The sequence below is a fragment of the Bufo bufo genome, chromosome 5 (assembly GCF_905171765.1).
Source record: "Bufo bufo chromosome 5, aBufBuf1.1, whole genome shotgun sequence".
Lineage (NCBI taxonomy): Eukaryota > Metazoa > Chordata > Amphibia > Anura > Bufonidae > Bufo > Bufo bufo.
In genome coordinates, this window is record NC_053393.1 from 63704590 (window position 1) to 63727923 (window position 23334).

General features: G+C 47.8%; 1 protein-coding gene across 1 annotated transcript in view; it reads right to left on the bottom strand.

Annotated features, from left to right (window-relative positions):
• Positions 1 to 23334, bottom strand: part of EIF3H (eukaryotic translation initiation factor 3 subunit H) — a 126871-nt gene that overhangs the window by 78126 nt on the left and 25411 nt on the right. Inside the window, exon 2 of the mRNA XM_040432287.1 lies at positions 8963 to 9119. Coding sequence (XP_040288221.1) covers positions 8963 to 9119 — 157 coding nt within the window. The remainder of the gene's footprint in view (positions 1 to 8962; positions 9120 to 23334) is intronic.

Below are 23334 nucleotides of genomic sequence, written 5' to 3' on the forward strand. Positions count from 1 at the left end.
AGGTGAGGAGGAGGATGGAAAAGTAGGAACTTAAGGAGGTGTGTGAGACAAAGACGAGACGTGGCTGCAAGCAGTCATCATGGCGGTCTGGACCAAAAGGAGAAGAGGAGGAAAGAGAATGTCTAAATCAGAGGAGACGTCACCGGATGTAATAGGTATGTGGTCTCGTGTTCTCCTGTATGTTTGATAATGCTAAATGTAATTTAAAAAGTAATAGTCATCCATCATGGGTCCTAATGTGGTATCTGTCATTGTGACAGAAAGATTAGTGCTGCAAGTTGCGCTATTCTTTGTCAAATCTGAAGGAACTGCTGACAGAAGCTTAGAACGGAGCCTATGACCACGGGGTGAAATAGTCTTATTTGGTTAACATTTATCACTATTAGTTTCATTGGGGTTACTCAGTTGCAACTTCTTTCCACTAGGGGGTACTTTCCTTGAGAAGGTTGATAACCAATTTTTTATAAAACGTAAAAAAAATTAAAAAAATAAAAAAAACACATGAAAATTGTAGTTACCTGGATTAGTTAAGTATCACATACAAAGCTCTGCCCATACAGCATTGCTGTGGTAATTGTTCTTGTGTGCTATGCATTGCTTTACACAGTATGGCGCCTGGCCAGAGGACGGCTCGGACCCCCACAGACGAGCGCCTCCCGCCTCTACACTTCACAAAGCTTCCTAATAAAACACTGGAAATGTGATAGTGCCACAGACACACAGATGGAAGGGAGCAGTAAACGGTGCAAGATCACATCCCAGCATGGGCCACGCAGCAGCCGCCTGGCTGTATCATAAAATCAGCCTGGCAGGGGCCATGACTGGTGCTTCATGTTTACACAGCCATTTCGCTCATCTTACAGACGTTTTCAGTGGTCCTTTCCTTTAAATCGCATCATTTGCTTCTTAGCACATGCCAGAAAGTGATAGGAGAAATAAAAAATAAAAATCGGAGCATTCAAGCAGCAACGGCTCGACGCCATCTCAGCTTCTCGTCTGCAGATTTTCTCCGGTGTAAGCAGAGCGGACAGTACAAATCGTCAGCACACACAGAAAGAGACACCTCATCCTAATACCCAAGATGAAGCCCTAGGTGTAGGAACATTGGGCACGGACATCAGATCCGTTCATTTCTGACGCTACTTCAAGTGTAGCTTCACATCTACCTGTACATATTAGAAAATTGCCTAAAAGGGGTTGTCGTAAGAATTATTCCCCACTGGAAACGGCTCAGAGTGGGTTAAAAAAAAATAAAAACTTATCTCAAAGACCCACCACTGGTCTCCACTTCTCGGTCCTTCCTGAAGAACGGCTGGGATACACAACTGCCAAGATTGGAGGAATCTCAGATCCCAGCAGTTAACCCACTCAGTGCCACAATAAAGCCTGATAGTAGCATTGTACAGAGGAGGGGCCCCCCTAGTAGTCATGATAACTGCTGGATCATTATAGAGACAGTCTAAGTCCCCAGGGCTGTCACAGGTACAATTTACTGGGGAACTTAAGAAAAAAAATATATTGTTTGACCGACCTTTTTCTGGTGGTAAAAATTGCAATGCTTTTTGGCAGGATATTTTTTTTTTTTTTTTTTCTTTAACTATATAGTTATTTCATTTTTTTTGTTTTTGTGTTTTTTTTACTCTGAGAGATTACTAATAGAAAAATGTCAAGGGCAAAAAAAAAACAAAAAAACACATCTAGTGTATGCTGAATTTGGACAAAAACACGCAAACAAGAAAAAACGGTGAACTTTACCATGTGCAATAGACATGGAAGTAATGTCTGACAGCATGGGGGGGGGGGGGGGGGACTATAAAAAAGTGCCACCAAAAACACAGCTAATAGTAAAAGCCTGAGAAAAGTGTCACAAAAGCCTACATGTGAAGACAAAAAAATATATAGAATAATAAAGTTCTGGAAAGGCAAGATGTAAAAAAAAAAAAAATATATAAAAAAAAATTCTATGAGGTCCTGAAGGGGTTAAGAACTCCCACTGAAGACCGCTACGGCCTGCTTCTTTTGAAAAAGGCTGATAACGGAGAACAATAACGCCCATTCTCCTGCACTGGGACAGATGTTGGGGTTTGCTCTCCCGAGTCTGAGTGATGAATGAACAATGGGGGCCGGGCAGAGTCGCGCACTGCGCCCATCACAGCAGCGGGCCGGCTCCTGGCTGCTCCTCTGCTCAGCATTAAAACATCTGGCTGACAAAAAAATGACATTCATCTGCCCTAATCCGCATGGTTTCTTCGTCGCTGGAGCGGGAGAAGAGCCGCGTCTTCTAGCCGCACTTAATATATCACGTAACACGCTGTTGATGGTTGATGGCTCTTCTTTTATTGTCGGTGGCTGGAGGAGACCGGGGGCTCGTCTGCTGCAGGTTTCGTGAGGTGTGGTCTCCACAGAGTGGAAAAGCAGAGCGGGTCTGGGGCCAGCGAGCCGGCAGGGGCTGCTTTAACACTTCACATACCAGAGATGTCAAATCTAGACGCTGACCACACGTGGGAGGAATCACTGCGCCCGCGCTGATAGCATCCATTTATTATAACAGCCAGGACGACAAATCCAGGACATTGTGTGCGGGCAGGACGGGTCAGGTGCAGCCGGAATAAGGACCCGTGCTCCGACATTACCAGCCCTACTGCGCTAAAATGTGGATGGAAATATGCAAAATGTTGTGTAATTAAAGGGGCGCCCCATCACTCTACAGAACATGTGCTCATTTATATGCCAGTAAGAAAGGACTGAGTGAGGAGTTACGACATTTCCTTACAGTACATAGTACAGCGCCACCTGCTGTTCATTAACTTACATAGCATGGTCCAACCAGGAGTTCACTTACATAGCATGGTGCACACCTGGAGGTCATATACTTACATAGCATGGGGCCACCTGTTATTCATTTAATTACACAGTATGGCAGCACCTACAAATCATTTAACTACATAGTATAGCGCCACCTAGAGATCATGTAACTACATAGTATAGCGCCACCTAGAGATCATGTAACTACATAGTATAGCGCCACCTAGAGATCATGTAACTACATAGTATGGTGCCACCTATAAATCATTATATAGTATGACGCCACCTAGAGATCATGTAACTTATAGGTGGCGCCACACTATGTAATCATTTAATTATATAGTATGACGCCACCTAGAGATCATGTAACTACATAGTATAGCGCCACCTAGAGATCATGTAACTACATAGTATGACGCCACCTAGAGATCATGTAACTACATAGTATGGCGCCACCTAGAGATCATGTAACTACATAGTATGACGCCACCTAGAGATCATGTAACTACATAGTATAGCGCCACCTATAAATCATTTATTACATAGTATAGCTCCACATAGAGATAAATTAATTATATAGTAACGCGCCGCATAGAGATCATTTAATTACATAGTATGGCGCCATCTATAAATCATTTAATTATATAGTATAGTGCCGCCTAGAGTTCATTAACTTACATAGCATGGCTCCATCTGGCGTCCAATTACTTAGAATGTCGCCACCTGGTGTTCACCAACTTAAGCCTCATTCACACGTCAGTGTTTGGTCAGTGATTTACATCAGTGATTGTGAGCCAAAACTAGGATTGGAGCCTCCACAGACATAAGGTATAAGGGAAAGATCTGCACATCTCGTTTTGGCTCAAAATCACTGATAGAAATCACTGACCGAAAACTGAAGTGTGAATGAGGCATTAAACAGCATGGCGCCACCTTTAGTTCATTTACTGACATAGTATGGAGCCTCTTGGCGTTCATTTAATTACCTAGTATAGCGCCATCTGGTGTTCCGATGGTACAGCAATGTGCACACACCTAACGAGCTGAGTGCTGGTGGACACACAGGCTCAGTCCTTCTCCCCACCTCACTGCTGGGCAGCCCACAGACATGGAAAGAGCAGAACCTCTGCAGGAGCATGGCAGTATAGGTGGGACGGCTCCCCATGACTATGTCAGCTGCCAGAGGGGAAAGGAGACTGATTCTGTCCAGAGAATACCCTAGTGGCAGAGATTAGCGGCAGCACCAAGGAGGACATACGGAAAATAGTAAGGAAAAATGAACAGCACTCCAAAAATATAAAAATAGTGATTTCTTTTTTTTACCCATGTGGTACAATGCAGCAACGTTTCGGCTTATCCATAGAGCCTTTCTCAAGCAAAAAAAGCTTTTTCAAAATTTTTATATTTTTGGAGTGCTGTCCATTTTTCCTTACTATTTTTGGGTTATTAGCCTATACCCTGGGACATAGCACCTATTTGTGAACTAGATGTTCGGTGCTGCTATCTATCCACAGCTGGCTGGCCTCATCCGACCCTCTTAGAGGATTGTGCTATTATTCAACAACATTACATGAACATTCATTGCGCTCTGATTGTTTCGTTTTGTTCAAACATAACATTGTGTAAAAGAAAAAAGGCAAAACAAATATATAAAAAAAAAAAAAACGGCACTAAAACCATTATAATAAATGAGTAGCTGGCTGTCCAGGCATGCTGGGAGTGGTAGTTGTCCGACAGCTGGAGAGCACTGCCCCCTGGAAACCCAGGTAAACATTACATCTACATATGGGCAATTCCTAAAAAGTAAATATGGTGGAAACCAATATATATATTATTTTTTTTAAACTTCAAGGGACTTTCCATAATTCCATTAGCTGATTGAGGGGCGAGCGCCACATTCCCTTAGTTGTCTACCAGGAACCGTAGTGTACATGTAGCGGCAGCTGCGCTGGCATCATAGACCACTGCTGGGTCTTTAGTCCCACCCAGACATTTATGGCCTATCCACAGGACACACCATAAATGTCCGTTAGGCTCTTGAGGCCACAGTGTATGTAGAGGTCGCTGCGCATGCGCCACTCGCTCTACTAACTTCTATGGGAGTCCATAGCTCAGTAAGCGCAGTCTGGAATTTCCACAAAAGTGGATGGAGGGAGCGGCGCCTGCGCATTCACCCCTTCATGCTACTGATCATTGAGGATCCCAATTCCAGGCCCTGCCTACAAGTAGGGAGATTTACTCTTGCACTATTTTGCAAAAGTAAACGGGCATGCTGAGAGTTGTAGTTCCGCAGCAGCTGTAGTTCCTGTGTAGCTGCGTCTAGAAAAGAAAACTGCCGAGTCCCGAATAGACGAGACCAGGAACAGCAATGGCTACATTTCGGGGACCTCTTGTATTTGCAGGCCGGTCTCAGAGCGGCGGCTCGTCCTCATTATCAGCTCCAGCCTCGTCCACTAATCCAGTGGCTGCGAGGAAGACTCCTGCTGGATCTCTGATAACAGCTCCGGGGGTCGAAAGCTAAGCGGGGAAGGTTCTCAGACTGCCAAGGAGCCAACAAGAGCACGGCGCAAAGACTGGATTAGGACGCGTTTTATTCTCCAAGACTTCCTGCTGCTCCTTCCTTCTCTCCTCAGTGACTATAAGGTCGGAGCGGCGCTAACCAGCAACCAGGGCAGATAGGCACCCAACCTGCAAATCACAGCCAAAGCCGCGATGGTTCACCACAACAGCGTAGTGCTTGGTGCTATCCTTCCCGTCACTGTAGAAGCCCATCAGGGCCGTCAGCAGCCATCGGAAAGCTCATCAGTCATAGCTCCCAATCAGCACAAAAGCCACTATTGTGAACAGAACCCTCTCAATGGAGCACATTTATGTCTATGGCATGCTGAATATCTTCTGGGTCCAGAAATGCAACGTGTCAGTCTCCTGTACAAAAATAGGTCATCCGATAATTCAAAAACACTGATAATCTGCCCCGATTTCCACCAAATAATTGCAGAACATGACATTTCTTGAGACATAAATCTGGGCCCAGAACCAATCAGGAAGCGGTTTTAATCAACCATCCCCCATCGAGTGTTCGGCTACTCTATGACCGGTTCAGAATATTTGATAATCCAGCAATTTTACGCTTGCCTCGATGCCGGATTAAAGGAATCTTACCACGTCTCCATCTTTTACTCCACTACATGGATTGCATGGGATGACATCAGTTTGCAGTCACGATGGATCTGTTTGCCCCGTGAACCGACTTTGACGGGAGGTGCCCTCGTTTCGTGCCAGATTTTTCCCCTCTAAAACCCAGAACCATCTTCCTGCGCTGGATAGATGCTCCACACACACACAAACAGGCGACAATCTGCCTGCAGCACATCGCAGAGGAGATATATGCAGCAACACAAACCGGCTTATGATGAATGGGCAGAGCGGAAAAACCCTGCAGAGACCATATCGTCAGCACATCGGATAATCCTCTCCGTGCTTCAAAGATGACAGCCATTCTACACGGCGCACAGGCGTACGGCCGGGCCCTGCTGATGGAGCCCCTCGCTCCTATAAACGTAAGACAGGCCCCCTTTAAATGCAGGACTGGTTGCGAGAAAGGGTTAATAAGCCCCAAAAGCATACAGATACTCCACTGTCTTTTGATCGACGAACTGATGCGTTTAGTGCACGGATGCCGCGACGGGGCGGGTTAATTAATTCCGAGCAGCAATTTGTGTCATCTACGGAATTGGCTTTGGAGTGTGCTTCACTAAGCAAACAGTCTGCCCATTACAGCCGGGGTCTCCGGCAGAGCAGATTTAGCCTGACCCCAAAGAGTCACTCTCCTCCTAACGCTATTTGGACGGTAACGAGGCTCTCAGCGTCAGCAGAGAGTGAGGTGACGGGGGTTAATATTCACGTAACATTGTAAAGTTCTGCAGGATCATTACTGAGGAAGCCGATGTAAGATGCCGTCAACTTGCCATTAAAATAAAGAAATTCTGCCCCCCCCCCCCCCCCCCCCGCAGACTACTTTAGGACACGCTGGAATATGCTTCTGTCTGCAACTGTTTGACAACAGTGCCCTCTAGTGGCAGGACTAGAATTGCAGCCCACAATCGAGTGCAGTGATTTATGCAGATCTGCCAGGATTTAAGGAAAGGCAATATGCGATATTTAAGGAAAGCAAAGCACGCATTTTATATTCCGTTTCAGACAATTGTGCCGTTTTCTCTCGTGTTAAAACGTCCCTCCCTTTAAATCAGATATTTACTCAGGATATAAATGCCCCCAAACTCCTGCGTTGCTAAGTGACACTTAGGCCTCTTTCACACGGGCGTCATTTTTTTGCCCAGATAAGATGCGGGTGCGTTGCGGGAAAATGTAAGATTTTTCCGCGCGAGTGCAAAACATTGTAATGCGTTTTGCACGCGCGTGAGAAAAATCGGCATGTTTGGTACCCAAACCTGAACTTCTTCACAGAAGTTCGGGCTTGGGATCGGTGTTCTGTAGATTGCTATTATTTTCCCTTATAACCATGTTATAAGGGAAAATAATACATTCTGAATACAGAATGCATAGTACAATAGGGCTGGAGGGGTTAAAAAAAAATAAAAAATAATAATTTAACTCACCTTCATCCACTTGATCGCGCAGCCCAGCATCTCTTCTGTCTTCTTCTTTGCTGTGCACAGGAATAGGACATTTGATGACGTCACTGCGCTCATCACATGGTCCAATCACATGGTTCATTACCATGGTGAGGGACCATGTGATTGGATCATGTGATGTGATGTCACCACAGGTCCTTAGCTGGCATTTCAACATTACAGAAGACAGAGATCTGCAACTACGCGATCAAGTGGACTCGGTGAGTTAATTTCTTTTTATTTTTAACCCCTCCATCACTATTTTACTTTGCATTCTGTATTCAGAATGCTATTATTTTCCCTTATAACCATGTTATGAGGGAAAATAATACAGATCAGGTTCCCAACCCGATCGTCACCTAGCAACCATGCATGAAAATCGCACCGCACTTGCTTGCGATTTTCATGCGGCCCCATTCACTTCTATGGGGCCTGCGTTGCGTGAAAAACACAGAATATATAGCTTGCTGCGATTTTCACGCAACGCACAAGTGAAAGCGGGAACATGCGCGATTTTTCCGCGTGAGTGCAAAACATTGTAATGCGTTTTGCACTCGCGAAAAATCGCGCATGTTTGGTACCCGAACTTCTTCACAGAAGTTCGGGCTTGGGATCGGTGTTCTGTAGATTGTATTATTTTCCCTTATAACATGGTTATAAGGGAAAATAATACATTCTTAATACAGAATGCATAGTACAATAGCGCTGGAGGGGTTAAAAAAAAATAATAATAATAATTTAACTCACCTTAATCCACTTGCTCGCGCAGCCGGCATCTCTTCTGTCTTTTTTGCTGTGTGCAGGAACAGGACCTGTGGTGACGTCACTCCGGTCATCACACGGTCCATCACATGATCCATCACCATGGTAAAAGATCAGGTCCTGTTACTGCACACAGCAAAAAAGACAGAAGAGATGCCGGCTGCGCGAGCAAGTGGATTAAGGTGAGTTAAATTTTTATTTTATTGTTTTTAACCCCTCCAGCCCTATTGTACTATGCATTCTGTATTAAGAATGCTATTATTTTCCCTTATAACCATGTTATAAGGGAAAATAATAAAGATCGGGTCTCCATCCCGATAGTCTCCTAGCAACCGTGCGTGAAAATCGCACCGCATCCGCACTTGCTTGCGGATGCTTGCGATTTTCACGCAACCCCATTCATTTCTATGGGGCCTGCGTTACGTGAAAAACGCACAAAGAGGAGCCTGCTGCGATTTTCACGCAACGCACAAGTGATGCGTGAAAATCACCGCTTGTGTGCACAGCCCCATAGAAATGAATGGGTCAGGATTCAGTGCGGGTGCAATGCGTTCAACTCACGCATCGCTTCCGCGCGGAATACTCGCCCGTGTGAAAGGGGCCTTAGGAGTGTTCATCACTAGAACAGGTCCAAACTACAGTCATGGCCGTAAATGTTGGCGGACCACCTTTGAACGTCGCCCACAAAAAAAAATCGCAACCTGGAATTTGGTTGAAATTCCAACAGAATTCATGAATGTGGATACACATCTAGTAAATACCTTCATCAAACTCTGCGTCGTCTTCAGTGTGTTGCGGGAAGGGGAAGCAATTCGTTATTTCCAGACGATCATCGACCACGAGACCCAGGAGCACGCCCTGCACCACCTCACTGCCATGGCCTTCCTCCTGATAGTGCTTGATGATCTTCAGCACCACCTACAAGAGAAAGGCACAATCACTGACCAAACCCAATACACAAGTGCAATCCGAGGGCCCCCACCAATGGGCCGGCCCCTGTCCAGTAAACGGAGAAGTCAGTAGAGCGGTCATGTTCTCCTAAGGCTCAGCCTACACCAGGATATATAAAAGGAGGACGCACAGCGGCTTCAAGAAAGGAAAGCTGGAAGCAAAGGACCGTCCTTCACCATAAGAACCCAGGTGGAGGCCGTCAGATCATGGAGTTTTACTCATCACAACTGGACCTATTGGTGAAATTATGCTTTTATGTTAAACATTTTTGTTTAGAATAGTTACTGTGTGTCGCGGTCAAGGGGGCGGGGCCGCTGTGGCGGTCAAGGGGGCGGGGCCGCTGTGGCGGTCAAGGGGGCGGGGCCGCTGTGGCGGTCAAGGGGGCGGGGGCGCTGTGGGGGGCAAGGGGGCGGGGCCGCTGTGGCGGTCAAGGGGGCGGGGCCGCTGTGGCGGTCAAGGGGGCGGGGCCGCTGTGGCGGTCAAGGGGGCGGGGCCGCTGTGGCGGTCAAGGGGGCGGGGCCGCTGTGGCGGTCAAGGGGGCGGGGCCGCTGTGGCGGTCAAGGGGGCGGGGCCGCTGTGGCGGTCAAGGGGGCGGGGCCGCTGTGGCGGTCAAGGGGGCGGGGCCGCTGTGGCGGTCAAGGTTAAGGGGGCGGGGCCGCTGTGGCGGTCAGGGTTAAAAGGGTGGGGTACTGTAGAGGTTACTGTTAAGGGGATGGACCACTGTGCAGGTCACTGTTAAGGGGATGGACCACTGTGCAGGTTACTATTAAGGGGTCAGGGAGCTGTAGGGTTTACTTTTAAGGGGGCAGGGCACTGTGGAGGTCAGTGTCAAGGGGGCAGAGCACTGTGGAGGTCAGTGTCAAGGGGGCAGAGCACTGTGGAGGTCAGTGTCAAGGGGGCAGAGCACTGTGGAGGTCAGTGTCAAGGGGGCAGAGCACTGTGGAGGTCAGTGTCAAGGGGGCAGAGCACTGTGGAGGTCAGTGTCAAGGGGGCAGAGCACTGTGGAGGTCAGTGTCAAGGGGGCAGAGCACTGTGGAGGTCAGTGTCAAGGGGGCAGAGCACTGTGGAGGTCAGTGTCAAGGGGGCAGAGCACTGTGGAGGTCAGTGTCAAGGGGGCAGAGCACTGTGGAGGTCAGTGTCAAGGGGGCAGAGCACTGTGGAGGTCAGTGTCAAGGGGGCAGAGCACTGTGGAGGTCAGTGTCAAGGGGGCAGAGCACTGTGGAGGTCAGTGTCAAGGGGGCAGAGCACTGTGGAGGTCAGTGTCAAGGGGGCAGAGCACTGTGGAGGTCAGTGTCAAGGGGGCAGAGCACTGTGGAGGTCAGTGTCAAGGGGGCAGAGCACTGTGGAGGTCAGTGTCAAGGGGGCAGAGCACTGTGGAGGTCAGTGTCAAGGGGGCAGAGCACTGTGGAGGTCAGTGTCAAGGGGGCAGAGCACTGTGGAGGTCAGTGTCAAGGGGGCAGAGCACTGTGGAGGTCAGTGTCAAGGGGGCAGAGCACTGTGGAGGTCAGTGTCAAGGGGGCAGAGCACTGTGGAGGTCAGTGTCAAGGGGGCAGAGCACTGTGGAGGTCAGTGTCAAGGGGGCAGAGCACTGTGGAGGTCAGTGTCAAGGGGGCAGAGCACTGTGGAGGTCAGTGTCAAGGGGGCAGAGCACTGTGGAGGTCAGTGTCAAGGGGGCAGAGCACTGTGGAGGTCAGTGTCAAGGGGGCAGAGCACTGTGGAGGACACTGTTAGGGGGGTGAGGTGCTGTGGATGTCATTGTTAAGGGGCAGGCTGCTGTAGAAGTCACCGTTATGGGGAGCACTGTGAATATCCTAACCTCACACACAGACATTAAATGAAATAGTGGAAATCTACCCGTGTGAAGCCAGGTCATCCTGCTAGTATAGATAGAAACATAAAAGAAAAGAAAGAAAAAAAAAAAACTTAAATATGTTTAACATAACATGATTTATACAATAGGTCATTTTCTGATGACGCGTTCTCTGTAATTCTGCAGTCTAACGCGTTTCAGGGAAACCATCCATATTCCACACCAGCACATGCATTTATACTGACAGCGCTACAATCCCCAGCACTGCTCGGATGCTGCAGCGCACAGTGCTGTTCCTAGCGCACAACTCCGCAAGGTGAGCATATCTGCTACTGTTCGCCTTCATTTTACTCAAAAGGTACTACCCCATGAAGGGTTCTTTGCTTTTTTATCTTTTTTTTATACCACGGCACTGGTCACCCCGAGGGATACCCAAAGGACACCGAACTATTCCACTCCCTTTAGGCTTCATCCACAAGACCACAAACCACAGATCCAGAAAACACAGACATCTTTCCCATGCAATGACTACTCATCTGCAATACGGACAGCAATAGGACCTGTTCTGTAATTTGCAGAACAGACATACTGATGCGGACACTTAGAAATAAATGGGTCAGTGTGCGAACTGCAGATAAATTGTGGATCAGACACGGATACAAAATATGGGGGCCTGCATGAGGCCTTACTGCGGGCCTGCATGAGGCCTTACTGCGGGCCTGCATGAGGCCTTACTGCGGGCCTGCATGAGGCCTTACTGCGGGCCTGCATGAGGCCTTACTGCGGGCCTGCATGAGGCCTTACTGCGGGCCTGCATGAGGCCTTACTGCGGGCCTGCATGAGGCCTTACTGCGGGCCTGCATGAGGCCTTACTGCGGGCCTGCATGAGGCCTTACTGCGGGCCTGCATGAGGCCTTACTGCGGGCCTGCATGAGGCCTTACTGCGGGCCTGCATGAGGCCTTACTGCGGGCCTGCATGAGGCCTTACTGCGGGCCTGCATGAGGCCTTACTGCGGTCCTGCATGAGGCCTTACTGCGGTCCTGCATGAGGCCTTACTGCGGGCCTGCATGAGGCCTTACTGCGGGCCTGCATGAGGCCTTACTGCGGGCCTGCATGAGGCCTTACTGCGGGCCTGCATGAGGCCTTACTGCGGGCCTGCATGAGGCCTTACTGCGGGCCTGCATGAGGCCTTACGGGGGTCTGCATGAGGCCTTACGGGGGTCTGCATGAGGCCTTACGGGGGTCTGCATGAGGCCTTACGGGGGTCTACAGGATCTCTCCCAGTATCCACGCTAAAAGTACAAGAAGCTTGACACGAACTTAATCTAAGAGCAGAAGGACAGTCATGAAATCCACCTTGACACCATATTCTTTACTACTTTCACACTTGCGGCAGAGTGATCCAGCAAGCAGTTCAGTCGCCAACTGATGGCATTAGTAAGACGGATCAGGATCCTGATCAGTCTTACAAATGCATTGAAATGCGGGATCCGTCTTTCCAGTGTCATCCGGAAAAACAGATCCGGCATTTTTTTTCAATTTTTTTTCGGTATTTTGAATGCCGGATCCGGAGGCAATACATTCCTATGGACAAAAAAATGCCGGATATGGCATTCAGGCAAGTGTTTAGTTATTTTGGCCAGAGATAAAAACGTAGCATGCTGCGGTTTCATCATCTCTGTCCTGATCAATCAAAAAGACTGAACTGAAGACATCCTGAGTCTCTCCAGTCAGAGTGCATAGGGATATGCCTGATCCGTTCTTTTCCGGTATAGAGCCCTTAGGACGGAAGTCAATGCCGGAAAACAATAACGCTAGTGTGAAAGTAGCCTTACTGCACAAGGTTATGTATCGGAGGTGGTCCACAACTACAAATATCTTTAGGGAATAGGACGACGGCAGGGTCTGAGCTCGCACATTAGCCATTTTCCCCCGCTATAGAGGAAGGGCAAGTCAAGTGGTGGATTTTTCTATAGAAAAATCCCACTATGGATTTGCATTTGTACATAATGCATATCTGCATGCAGTAATCTGTACAAAAATCACTGCAAGAATGGACGTGTCAATTGTTTCGGCGACATTCACACAGCCTTTGGATGTAGCGTCTGTCCGAACACCCTGCCAAGAAGGAATCTGCACCAAAATTCCAGAATAAGGCTACTCTCACAATGGCGTTTTGGCTTTCTGTTTGCGAGATCCGTTCAGGGCTCTCACAAGCGGTCCAAAACGGATCAGTTTGGCCCTAATGCATTCCTAATGGATAAGGATCCGCTCAGAACGCCTCAGTTTGCCTCCGTTCCGTCTCCATTCCGCTTGCAGCGTTTTGGTGTACGTCTGAAGAAACTGAGCCAAACGGATCCGTCCTGGATCACAATGTAAGTCAATGGGGACGGATCAGTTTTCACTGGCACAATAAAAAACGGATTCGTCCTCCATTGACTTTCAATGGTGTTTAAGACGGATCCGTTTTGGCTATGTTACAGATAATACAAACGGATCCGTTCTGAACGGATGCAGATTGTTGTATTATCTGAACGGATCCGCACAAAATGCGAGTGTGAAAGTAGCCTAACACAACAGCCCCCTGAACGGGTCCTGCAGATTGTAGGCTCTTACAGCATGGATTCCCATTAAAATCAATGGGGCGCTAAAGCCATTATCAACAAAGATTTCGAAGCAGAAAACATGCTGAAATCTTTATATTAAAAATAAAAATAAAAATCACGCCAACCACAAACCTGAGGGGGGGGGGGGGGGTGGACAGGGGTTGTCAGACAGAGCTGAGGAGTAGCTGGACACTGCCATTCAGGAGTCAGGAAGAGCAGAGTGAGGAGACCACCCCTCTGGGTCCCATAGCAGCAGCCGTTAGCGTTTTTTTCTATTTACAGAAATTTAAAATTTTGCTCCAAATTTTTATTTTCTTATTCATATATTTGGAGGGGAGGGGGCTCTAATCTACATAGTAACGAAGAACAAAAACGACGCACCCAAAGACATTTTCAGTCGGATGCTGCGTCCAGGCCGGGCAGAGACACATGAGGAATCACAACCTCGCAGATGTTAGGAGGCTGAGTGATGGGTGTTGTGTCAGGACCCCCCCCCCCCAGAAACAAGTGGCTGTTAACCGAGGCCTCATCTATCCGAGCGGGTCAAGCAAGAAAACGCTTTACCGCTAACAAAGCACTATTGATCGCCAGGTCTGTGGGCGCAGATAATGGATTTCCGTTCGGCAGAAGAGCTTTCGATGTCACAACGCCAGGCTCGCATGAGGACTGACCTCCACACATACATCACGGGCTTATATAGCAGAGGCGGGAGCGCGGCGCGGCCTTGGAGAAGATAATGGACGGCTCTGCTCTGTCAACTTTCCACATCAAAGAGCATTTCCCAATCAAAAGAAGAAAACGACTCCAGTCCCTACACCGCAAAATGATAGAAGAACCTGGAAAACTCAGGGTAACTGCTCACGTTGCGGATTACGTGTGTGTTTTTTCTGCGCCGAATTTCGTGTGAAATTACAGCAGCGTAAAGGCTCATGCACACGACCGTTTTGCGGTCCGTTTTTCACGGATCCATTGTTCCGCATCTCAGTTGTTTTTTTTCTCTGATTTAAGTCCTCTCCCGTTCCTTTATCGCACAAAACATATCCATATGGTTTCCGTATTTGATCCGTTTTTTGCGGATCGGAAACAGTAACTTATCACCAAACACATGAGCAATATGGGCTGGGCCTAGCATTTCTACAGTATGGATCCACAAAATACGGATGTGTTTTCCGTGTGCGTTCTGTATTTTTTGCGGACCCATTGACTTGCATGGCACCTCGGATCGTGATTTGCGGACAATAGGACATGCACTACTGTCAAGCAGCGTTTTTGTGTGTGGCATTGGAAAATGAAGAGGCTGGGTCCGGCACCAAAAACCATGTAAGTCAATGGTGCTGGATCTTTTCCCAGACACGAGAAAACCAGATTCGGCGCCCATTGATTTTTTGTTTTAGTGTTGGATCCGATTTCTTCATTTTCGATGTAATAGAAACGGCTCTCTTCTGAACGGATGCAGCCGGTTGTATTATTAGTACCAAAGCGGTTTGCTGTGGTTTTAAGATCCCATGCCGGATCTCAAAACCAGACAGCAAAAACAAAAATATCAAAGTAGCCTTAAAAAAAAAAAAAAAAAGCACAAAAACCAAGAAAAACACCAAGATAAAAATTGTGAGAGCGTCCGTTTCTTTGCTAGTTAGGAGGCAGCTTGTGGTAGCAGAGAGCTCCCTGCTATCAGGCAATGTACTGTCCCTTTACCGGAGGTGGTCGCAGTGGCCCTATTCTGGGGTTGGGCTCCAGGATTTTTCTCCCTTGTTTCCTACGCTGATCAGTTACAAAAAATACAATAAAAAAAAGCTGTAAGAAGAGCAGCAGGAAAGCTGGCAGCGATAACGGATTCCAATATTGTGATACAACGCAGTCCAACACCTCGTGTGCGTGTCAGGGAAGTCACGTATATGTGAACGGAGGTCCGTACGGCGCTCTCCACCTCCCGTGACCTGTAGTCGCGCGGCTGCCCTCCCGCTGAGCTGAAAATAAGCAGAGCCCCACATATGAGACACCGGAGGGTACGAACGCCTCGCTCCACCAGAACTCGCATAGATGGCTGTGAGAATAGAGGGATTTAAAAATCAAGCAGGAAATAAGCACACAGTCACAAAAAAACGTACGCAGGTACCCAGTGTCTAGAATGTCCGATGCACGACCAGGAGTGCGGACTACTCTACACACGGCAGACGTATTAAAAGAGGCTCTAAAGTATAAAAACCCCAAAAATGCCACACACACACACAGCGCCTCCATGTTGCACAGGCTGTGTCTGGTATTGCAGCTCTCGAACAGTTGCGAAACCATACTCAAGCAGCCAGGTTTTGGAAGAAAGCAGCCAGGTTTTTTCAAATCGCAAACGACCCCTTTGATCATAGCTCCTCCCATTTGGCTAAGCCCCTCCTACATAGTCGCCAACACAATGAAAACAAAGGGGCGGGATGGTCTTTCATTCACAAATTTCTGCACAACTTTTATTCAGACGCTTGCAGACTAAGCTGCAATACCAGATTCAGCCCAAGGAGATCAGTGGCGCTGTTTCTGAAAGCAGTCTGCCTGGTCATCTGGCCCTTCTCAATCAAGGAGGAAAAGGAGGGAGAGGCTGGCGGAGGAAGCAGGAGGTGCACAGAATGGCTTGGGCCCGCCCTCGGTGCACTTAGCAGCTCATTTGCATATAGATTAAAAGTACTTTTTCTCCAGCATGAAGCAGCAGATCTGCGAGTGAGAGGTATCCGCACATTCACCTCAGCAGGCCCGACATCATACAGGCCCAACGTGCGCCGCTCTGCACGAGGTCCTACCCTTTGCGGCCTGTGAACATACGCTAACGTTCTGTCCAGATTTGCAAACGGAAAATGGCCAACATCTTCCAGCTGCAGCAAAGTGGATGAGATTTTAACCCATTTCACCCACATGCTGCAGGAAAGCTGGGACGCAGATTCTACGCGGTCGTTCTTGCGTCGTGTATTGTCACCGAAGTCGCGCTCCGTCCACTTAGAAACACCTTAGTGACTTCAGTCGAGCCATTAACCCCTCGTGGTCTGGGTCTAATTATGCATGCAGCGTGCGATGCTGGCAGCGTACGCTGAAGGGGTCTCTATGGCAACTCCGAGAAATGGAGGGGAAAAATAAATAAAAATCAGAGGCAATTTCTTTAGTGTCGAGGTGAGAAGCCCGCTATTATTCCCTCTAACGTATGTGGGGTTTGCTATTGTACCCCGGTAATTCGCCCCCGTCCCGGTCTCTGTGGCTGGCGGGCACCGGCTGGTTGTGTTCCTCCGCAGCTTTCCAGTCTGCGCCACTTCTGCCTCGTACATCGCTCTTATACGTCCCTCTGCTCTCAAACAACTTGATCTCAACACCTGCAAATATGATGGGAACGTCAAAAACAGAAACCGCTGCTTCGTTGTCTTCTGGGCTGCTGCCTCCTTCATCAGGGTCCTTGTCCAGTTATTGGTCAGAAGTGACCAACGCTGATGCTCCCCAGTCATGGCGCACCCTGGGGCAAGGGTAAGGGCCCCCCTGGGACATGCACTGCGGCCTCTTGTTGGTATATCAAGCACAGCGCCATCCACTGTATAGTAGCTGTGCTCGGTACTGCAGATTAATCCCATTTACTAGAATGGATGTGACATCACACGCCGACGAAGAATACTGGGTGACGCTGCTCCTGCCAACAGTTGATCGGGTGGGGGTGCCGGGAGATGGACTCCCACCAGTCAGATCTTAAAGGGTTTTTCTGAGAGATAAATATTGATTTTGCCTCTCCTCTGGATAGGTCGCCATTATCTGATCAGTGGGGGTCCGACACTAAGGACCCCTGCCGATCACTGCGGCCTTCTCTCAGCTCACCGAGCACAGTGTTGTACATTGTATAGGGGTTGTGCTTGGCATCACAGCCCAGTCCCATTCACTTCTATGGGCTGAGCTGCTCCTAGGCCATGTGACCGATGAACGTGATGTCACTGGCCTAAGGGAAAGTTGAGAGATCGCCGCGGCGCTTCTGCGAGCGCCACTGCCTTCTCAAACAGGTGATTGGCGGGGGTCCCGGGTGTCGGAGCCCCACAGATGAGATACTGATGAGGGCTTATCGCTAGGATATCCCCCCGCCCCCCCCCCCCATTGCCTAATAGGAGGGACCTGCACTTATCAGACAATGGGGGCAATATGCCCCCATTGTCCGAGATGGGAATACCCCTTTAATGACCTATCCTAAGGAAAGGCAATCACTACATAAATCTCTGAAAATCCCTTTAATTCTATAATGAAAAAATACCAGCTTTCAATATGACTGTTTAAGGGGGTTGTCCAATATTAGAAAAACATGGCTGCTCTCTCCCAGAAAAAGCACCACACTTTGTCCATGGGTGTCTCTGGTATTGCAGCTCGGCTCCATTGAAGGGAATGAAGCTGAACTGCAGTACCACACATCACCTGTGGACAGGTGTGATGCTGTTTTTGGAAGAAAGCAGCCATGTTTTTCTAATCCTGGACAACCCCCTTAAGGTTTCTGCTTTCTAGCGGTGAATGGAAACATTCCCCTGATATAGCCCACCCCTTGAAACCTCTCATTTTCCTAAGGAGCTCTGAAAAATGAAATGTGGAATCTGATTGATTGCTATGGGCAATAACGCCAATCTTCACCAGTTTTGATAAATCTCCCCCTTCTTTACACAAATGCGGACTTCAGTGCACCAAGTGTTCGGGCCTTGCCCCTCCGTATACTTCAGCTCCTCAGCTTTCCAGAGCTGGCCACGCCACTTGGTGTATTTAAAGGCTATGTACACCTTTACGGGCAATTTTTTTTTAAATTATTGCATTGTATTCATTTCGCACTAAAAATCATTTTTGCAATTGGTCTTTATTAAAAATTTGAATCACTGTCTGTGCTGCCTGGAGTTTACCTAGTAGTTGGATCTGAATTTCCTCTCTGTTCCATCAGGCAGCTCAGCTGACGGCTCCTTACCGTACTGCAGTTTTCTCTCCGGCCAAAAACCCTGAACACTTGCCGGATACGGCATTAATTTACATTGAAATGTATTAGTGCCGGATCCGGCATTAAGTGTTCCGGCAAAACGGATCCGGATTTCCGGTCTGCACATGCGCAGACCTTTAAAAATTTTAAAAAATAAATACCGGATCCGCTTTTCCGGATGACACCGGAGAGACGGATCCGGTATTTCAACGCATTTATGAGACGTATCCGTCTGACAAACGCCATCCGTTTGGGTCAGGATTGCCGGAATCCTCACCCTTAGCATTTTAGAGATAAGGGTTCACTATATGATTGGCACAAAGTGAAAATTACCATTCACACGGCTAGAAAGCAGTTAACCATTTGTGAGAGAACGGCTCAATATTTTTAATAAAAACCAACTGAAAAAAATATTTTTAGCCCAAAATGTTTCAAATACAATCATAAAAAAAAAAAATATGTCCCCCGAAAGTGTCCATAGCCTTTAAGCCCTCATTTGCATGAAGAATAAAAAATTTTTATCCCCCTAAGGAACACCACAACTGATTTTCAAAGAACAGGTATTATTTTAAATCACCAGGACCAGGGTTGATCCTGCTGATAAATGGCCTAATCATGTCATTGCTATGTACATAGGCAATGTTAGCCCATGAAGTTTGACATGAAGGGTCACTTACTGTAAAGCTAGGTTACCCTACTAAAAACTTAGCAGCCGCCAATACAGGGACCTGTCGAGCTGCCAGAAATCCAACGAAACATCAAAAACGTGTTGTCACGGCGAATCTCAACTCTGTGGAATAATTAGGCTGAATCTCCATATTATCTGATGATTTTTGCAAAGTTCAAGACAACACCATCCAAAACTAGAGGCCTAAAAAATAAAAATAAAGTACAGCCAACGGCAGCAGAACACCGAACCCTCTGGAGAAACAAGCTAAAAACAAAGTAAAAGTAACAGTCAGCGTAGTGGCGCAGGCATCCGATGCCAAATGGGCAGGCGAGGCACGGTGTGGAAAGGGAGTTAATTAAGCTAATCACCACCATGTGGTCCAATGAGCCGACACAAAGCCAGACCCAGGAGCAGCTGTTATCACCGCTGACGCTCAACTGAGACCTCACACCTCACCCAAACCCCCCGAAGCTCGAGACGTGAAATCTCTCCATATAAGACATACAATGTAATGCAAGGACCATTCTCAGGAGCTTCAATTTACCTTACAGTGTGTGAACAAATCAAAAGGCTTCTTTAATTATCCAATTAAGCTTAATTACGGGAGGAACACAAAGGAGTCCTCGGGGTGTTTTGTGGGTTGAGGGCTTTGGAGAACCAGAGGATGAGAGATGCATTATATGAAAGCAGGAATACTGTGCGAGAATCCGCTGAGCAATGAGATGGTGACGGATACCCAATCCGGGGCCAACTATGGCCAGCAATGAGCAAGACGCCGGAGACTTCAGGACTCCAGGAGCCACCTAGAATTTGAACAAAAACCCCAAGGCGTCATGCACACCACCACATTTTTGGTCCACATCCGATCCATTTTAGCAGATCGGATGAGAACCTGCAAAAGATGTGGACAGCACCCATATAATACATAATCTCTTTATTCACATGGATCCCCCCCCTCCCATTCATTGCTCGGCTAGATTATTTCAGGCTGGCAGCTCAGGGGTGTGCACTTTCTGCCACAGTTCTCGTCCTATCACGGCTCGGGCCTTGTGACAGCCACTCAAGTCTATGGCGCTATTCATTTTTTAACGGACTGCATTTGAGGCAGCAGGACCTGACACTCCCATGACAGCAAATGATCACACTTGGTGCATCAGGTCCTGCTGCCTCCTGATTTGTTAGGGGGGCATTATATATACTGGGAGCACTACAGAGGAGCATTATTTATACTAGGGGCACTATAGGGGCCATTATATGTATTGGTGGCACTACAGAGGGTCATTATATATACTGAGGGCACTACAGAGGAGCATTATTTATACTAGGGGCACTATGGGGGTCACTATATATGTTGGTAGGACTACAGAGGGTCATTCTATATACTGGAGGCACTGCGGGGGGCATTAGGCTAATTTCACATTAGCATTAATATTTTCCGGTATTGAGATCCGTCGTGGGGTCTCAATACCGGAAAAAAAAACACTTCCATTTTGTCCCCAAAAACGCAAGTGAACAGAACGGATTGTTCCAAAATGCATTAAAATCTCATACCGGAGAGCAAACCGCAGCAAGTTGTGGTTTTCTTTCCGTCCTGGGATGCGGAGCAAGACGGATCCGTCATGACCCCCAATGCAAGTCAATGGGGACGGTTTTCTCTGACAATAGAAAACGGATCCATCCCCCATTGACTTTCAATGGAGTTCATGACGGATCCGTCTTGGCAATGTTAATGATAATACACCCGGATCCATCTGTAAATGGTTGTATTATCGGTAACAGAAGCGTTTTTGCTGAACCCTGCCGGATCCTGCAAAAATGCTAGTGTGAAAGTAGCCTTATTTATACGAGGGGCACTATGTGGGCCATTATATGTATTGGTGGCACTAGAGAAGGTATTATTCATACTGGGGCATAATATATTCACAGGAGAGGTTGGGGTTTATATTAAAAAAAAAAAACGCATCCATTTTTAACAGATCAAAAACATAAAAAAATGGCCAGGAAATGAATGCATCTCGGATGCAAAATGGCCATGAAAAACTGACGGTTTACCAGCGCTCCTGATGGCGACCAAAATGGTCGCCAATGCACCTTAAAATTTGCAGATGACTTTTTAGCCTTATTGCCATTTGCGACTGGGCTGCCGCCCTGGAGCTGAATATTGCGGCGGGCCAGGGGAGCCAATAATTCCTTGCCTCGCCGCCCCAGTGCAGGCGTTCGCTCAGCTGCACAGGGGAGAAGGAAGCAGTCTCTCCCTCCCTCCCCCCTGTGCCGCTGCCCCCAATGAAAATACAGAGGTGTAGAGGAGGGAAGGGGCTGTGGCTGGGTATCGGCAGCATAATCACATAGCCGGCACCCAGCATCTATGACAGGAAGCTGTGGTCAGCGGCAGTTAACCCCTCAGGTGCAGCACCTGTGGGGTTAACTGCTGCGGATCACAGCTCCCCGTCAGAGAGGTCGGGTGCCGGCTATGTGATTTTGCAGCCAGCACCGCCTCCTGTATTTGAATTAATGGGCGAGTTAAAATCCTTGGTGGCGCAGTGCGCCCCTTCCCCCAATATTAAAGACAAGTATTAAAGTCATTGGTGGCAGTGGCCACAGAGTCCCCTCCTCCTCAGTGGCAGTTCCCATCGGAGCCCCAGCAGTGTAATCCTGCGGCTACAATCGGTTACCATGGCAGCCAGGACGCTACTGAAGCCCTGGCTGCACTATGCACAGGGCAGCAGGGAGAGTGTGAAGTCCTATTCACCTAATTTTTTGGCGTCGTATCGAATATCGCAATACTTTTTTGTGGTATCGAAACCAAATCAAAATTTTGGTATCGTGACACCCCTAATATGTAGTATATGTAGTGCTGGCTCATTACTGTGACCTGCGTCTCATCTCCAAGTGTTTTTTTTTATTATAATTGTATATATTTTCAATTTGGCGACTAAAAATTTAATTTGGCTTCTAAATTATTGAGTTTAGGATCCAATGGCTCCTGCATATTTTTGGTCTGGAGCATTGGTTATCCATTTGTAAGGCTGGGTTCACATCGAATCTTTCCCATCCGATTATTGTATACGTTAAACTAATGCCTCAGACGGACGCCATACAGTGACATCTGATCCCCACAGAGTTCCATGGTAAAAAGAAAAAGTATACTTAAAGTTTTTGGTTACCGTTTTCAGATTCTGTCCTAGCAGAAGATAAAAATTCAAGCAATGGACATGCCCAGTACTCGATGAACCCCCAATAACCTATAATGGGGTCTGTGGGATTCAGTTTTTGATATTTTTACCATCAGTCTACGACAGAGCCTTGAACACAAACCTGATCATAGCCTAAGGAGCAGCTGAAGACTCCACGCAAGAGGACAATTCATGGACTTCTTTTTCCATGTCTCGCCCCGTCATTCCTTTTAGGTAAAGCTTTATGAAGTTTCATGAATTCTCCGGATCTGAAAGCATGAAATTCCGTTAGCCGGAAGAAATGAATGTTTTCATTGCAAGACACTGAAGCGATGAGATGCAGCTAGAGAATGGCACACTTTGTAGGCCTGTGCATAGCCTGACCCTGGGCAGCGAGCAGAAAACGACCCGGAAACCCGTATCACCGGCCGCAGACAGGACGGATAGGATTAACCACCGGCGAGCCACAGCAGCTGGAGGGTTAAAGGAGCGAGAGCGATTATTCCGACATCCAAGCAGACAGGAAGACAGTGAAATAAAGACCCGGACAGAGAGAGCAGCGCTCTTATTTCTGTCGGAGCCAGCGGTTGTAATTCTTCTAAAAGGCTTCGCCGTCACCCATCGAACACACTCAAGGACAGCGGCAAAGAGTTTTTACAGTCTGGAAGCGACCAGGCCAATCAATCATGCTTTACACTGCCATGGCGAGTGCAGAACTTAACCAAGGATGAAGTCTATCAGAGGCTGCGGCAGCAATATCATCTGACCAAACAACGGGGAACGCACCGCTCCTACTCCGCTAACAAGACCGTGGCGGCGATAAAGGAGAAAATATACAAAACGCTTATATATAAAAGGAAAAGGTCCACCACATACAATATATTATACAGACTGGGGGCTGCACCGTGGCCGTGTCCCCATTGTCCGTCTTGCTCCGCACCACATCCCGGACAGAAAAACGC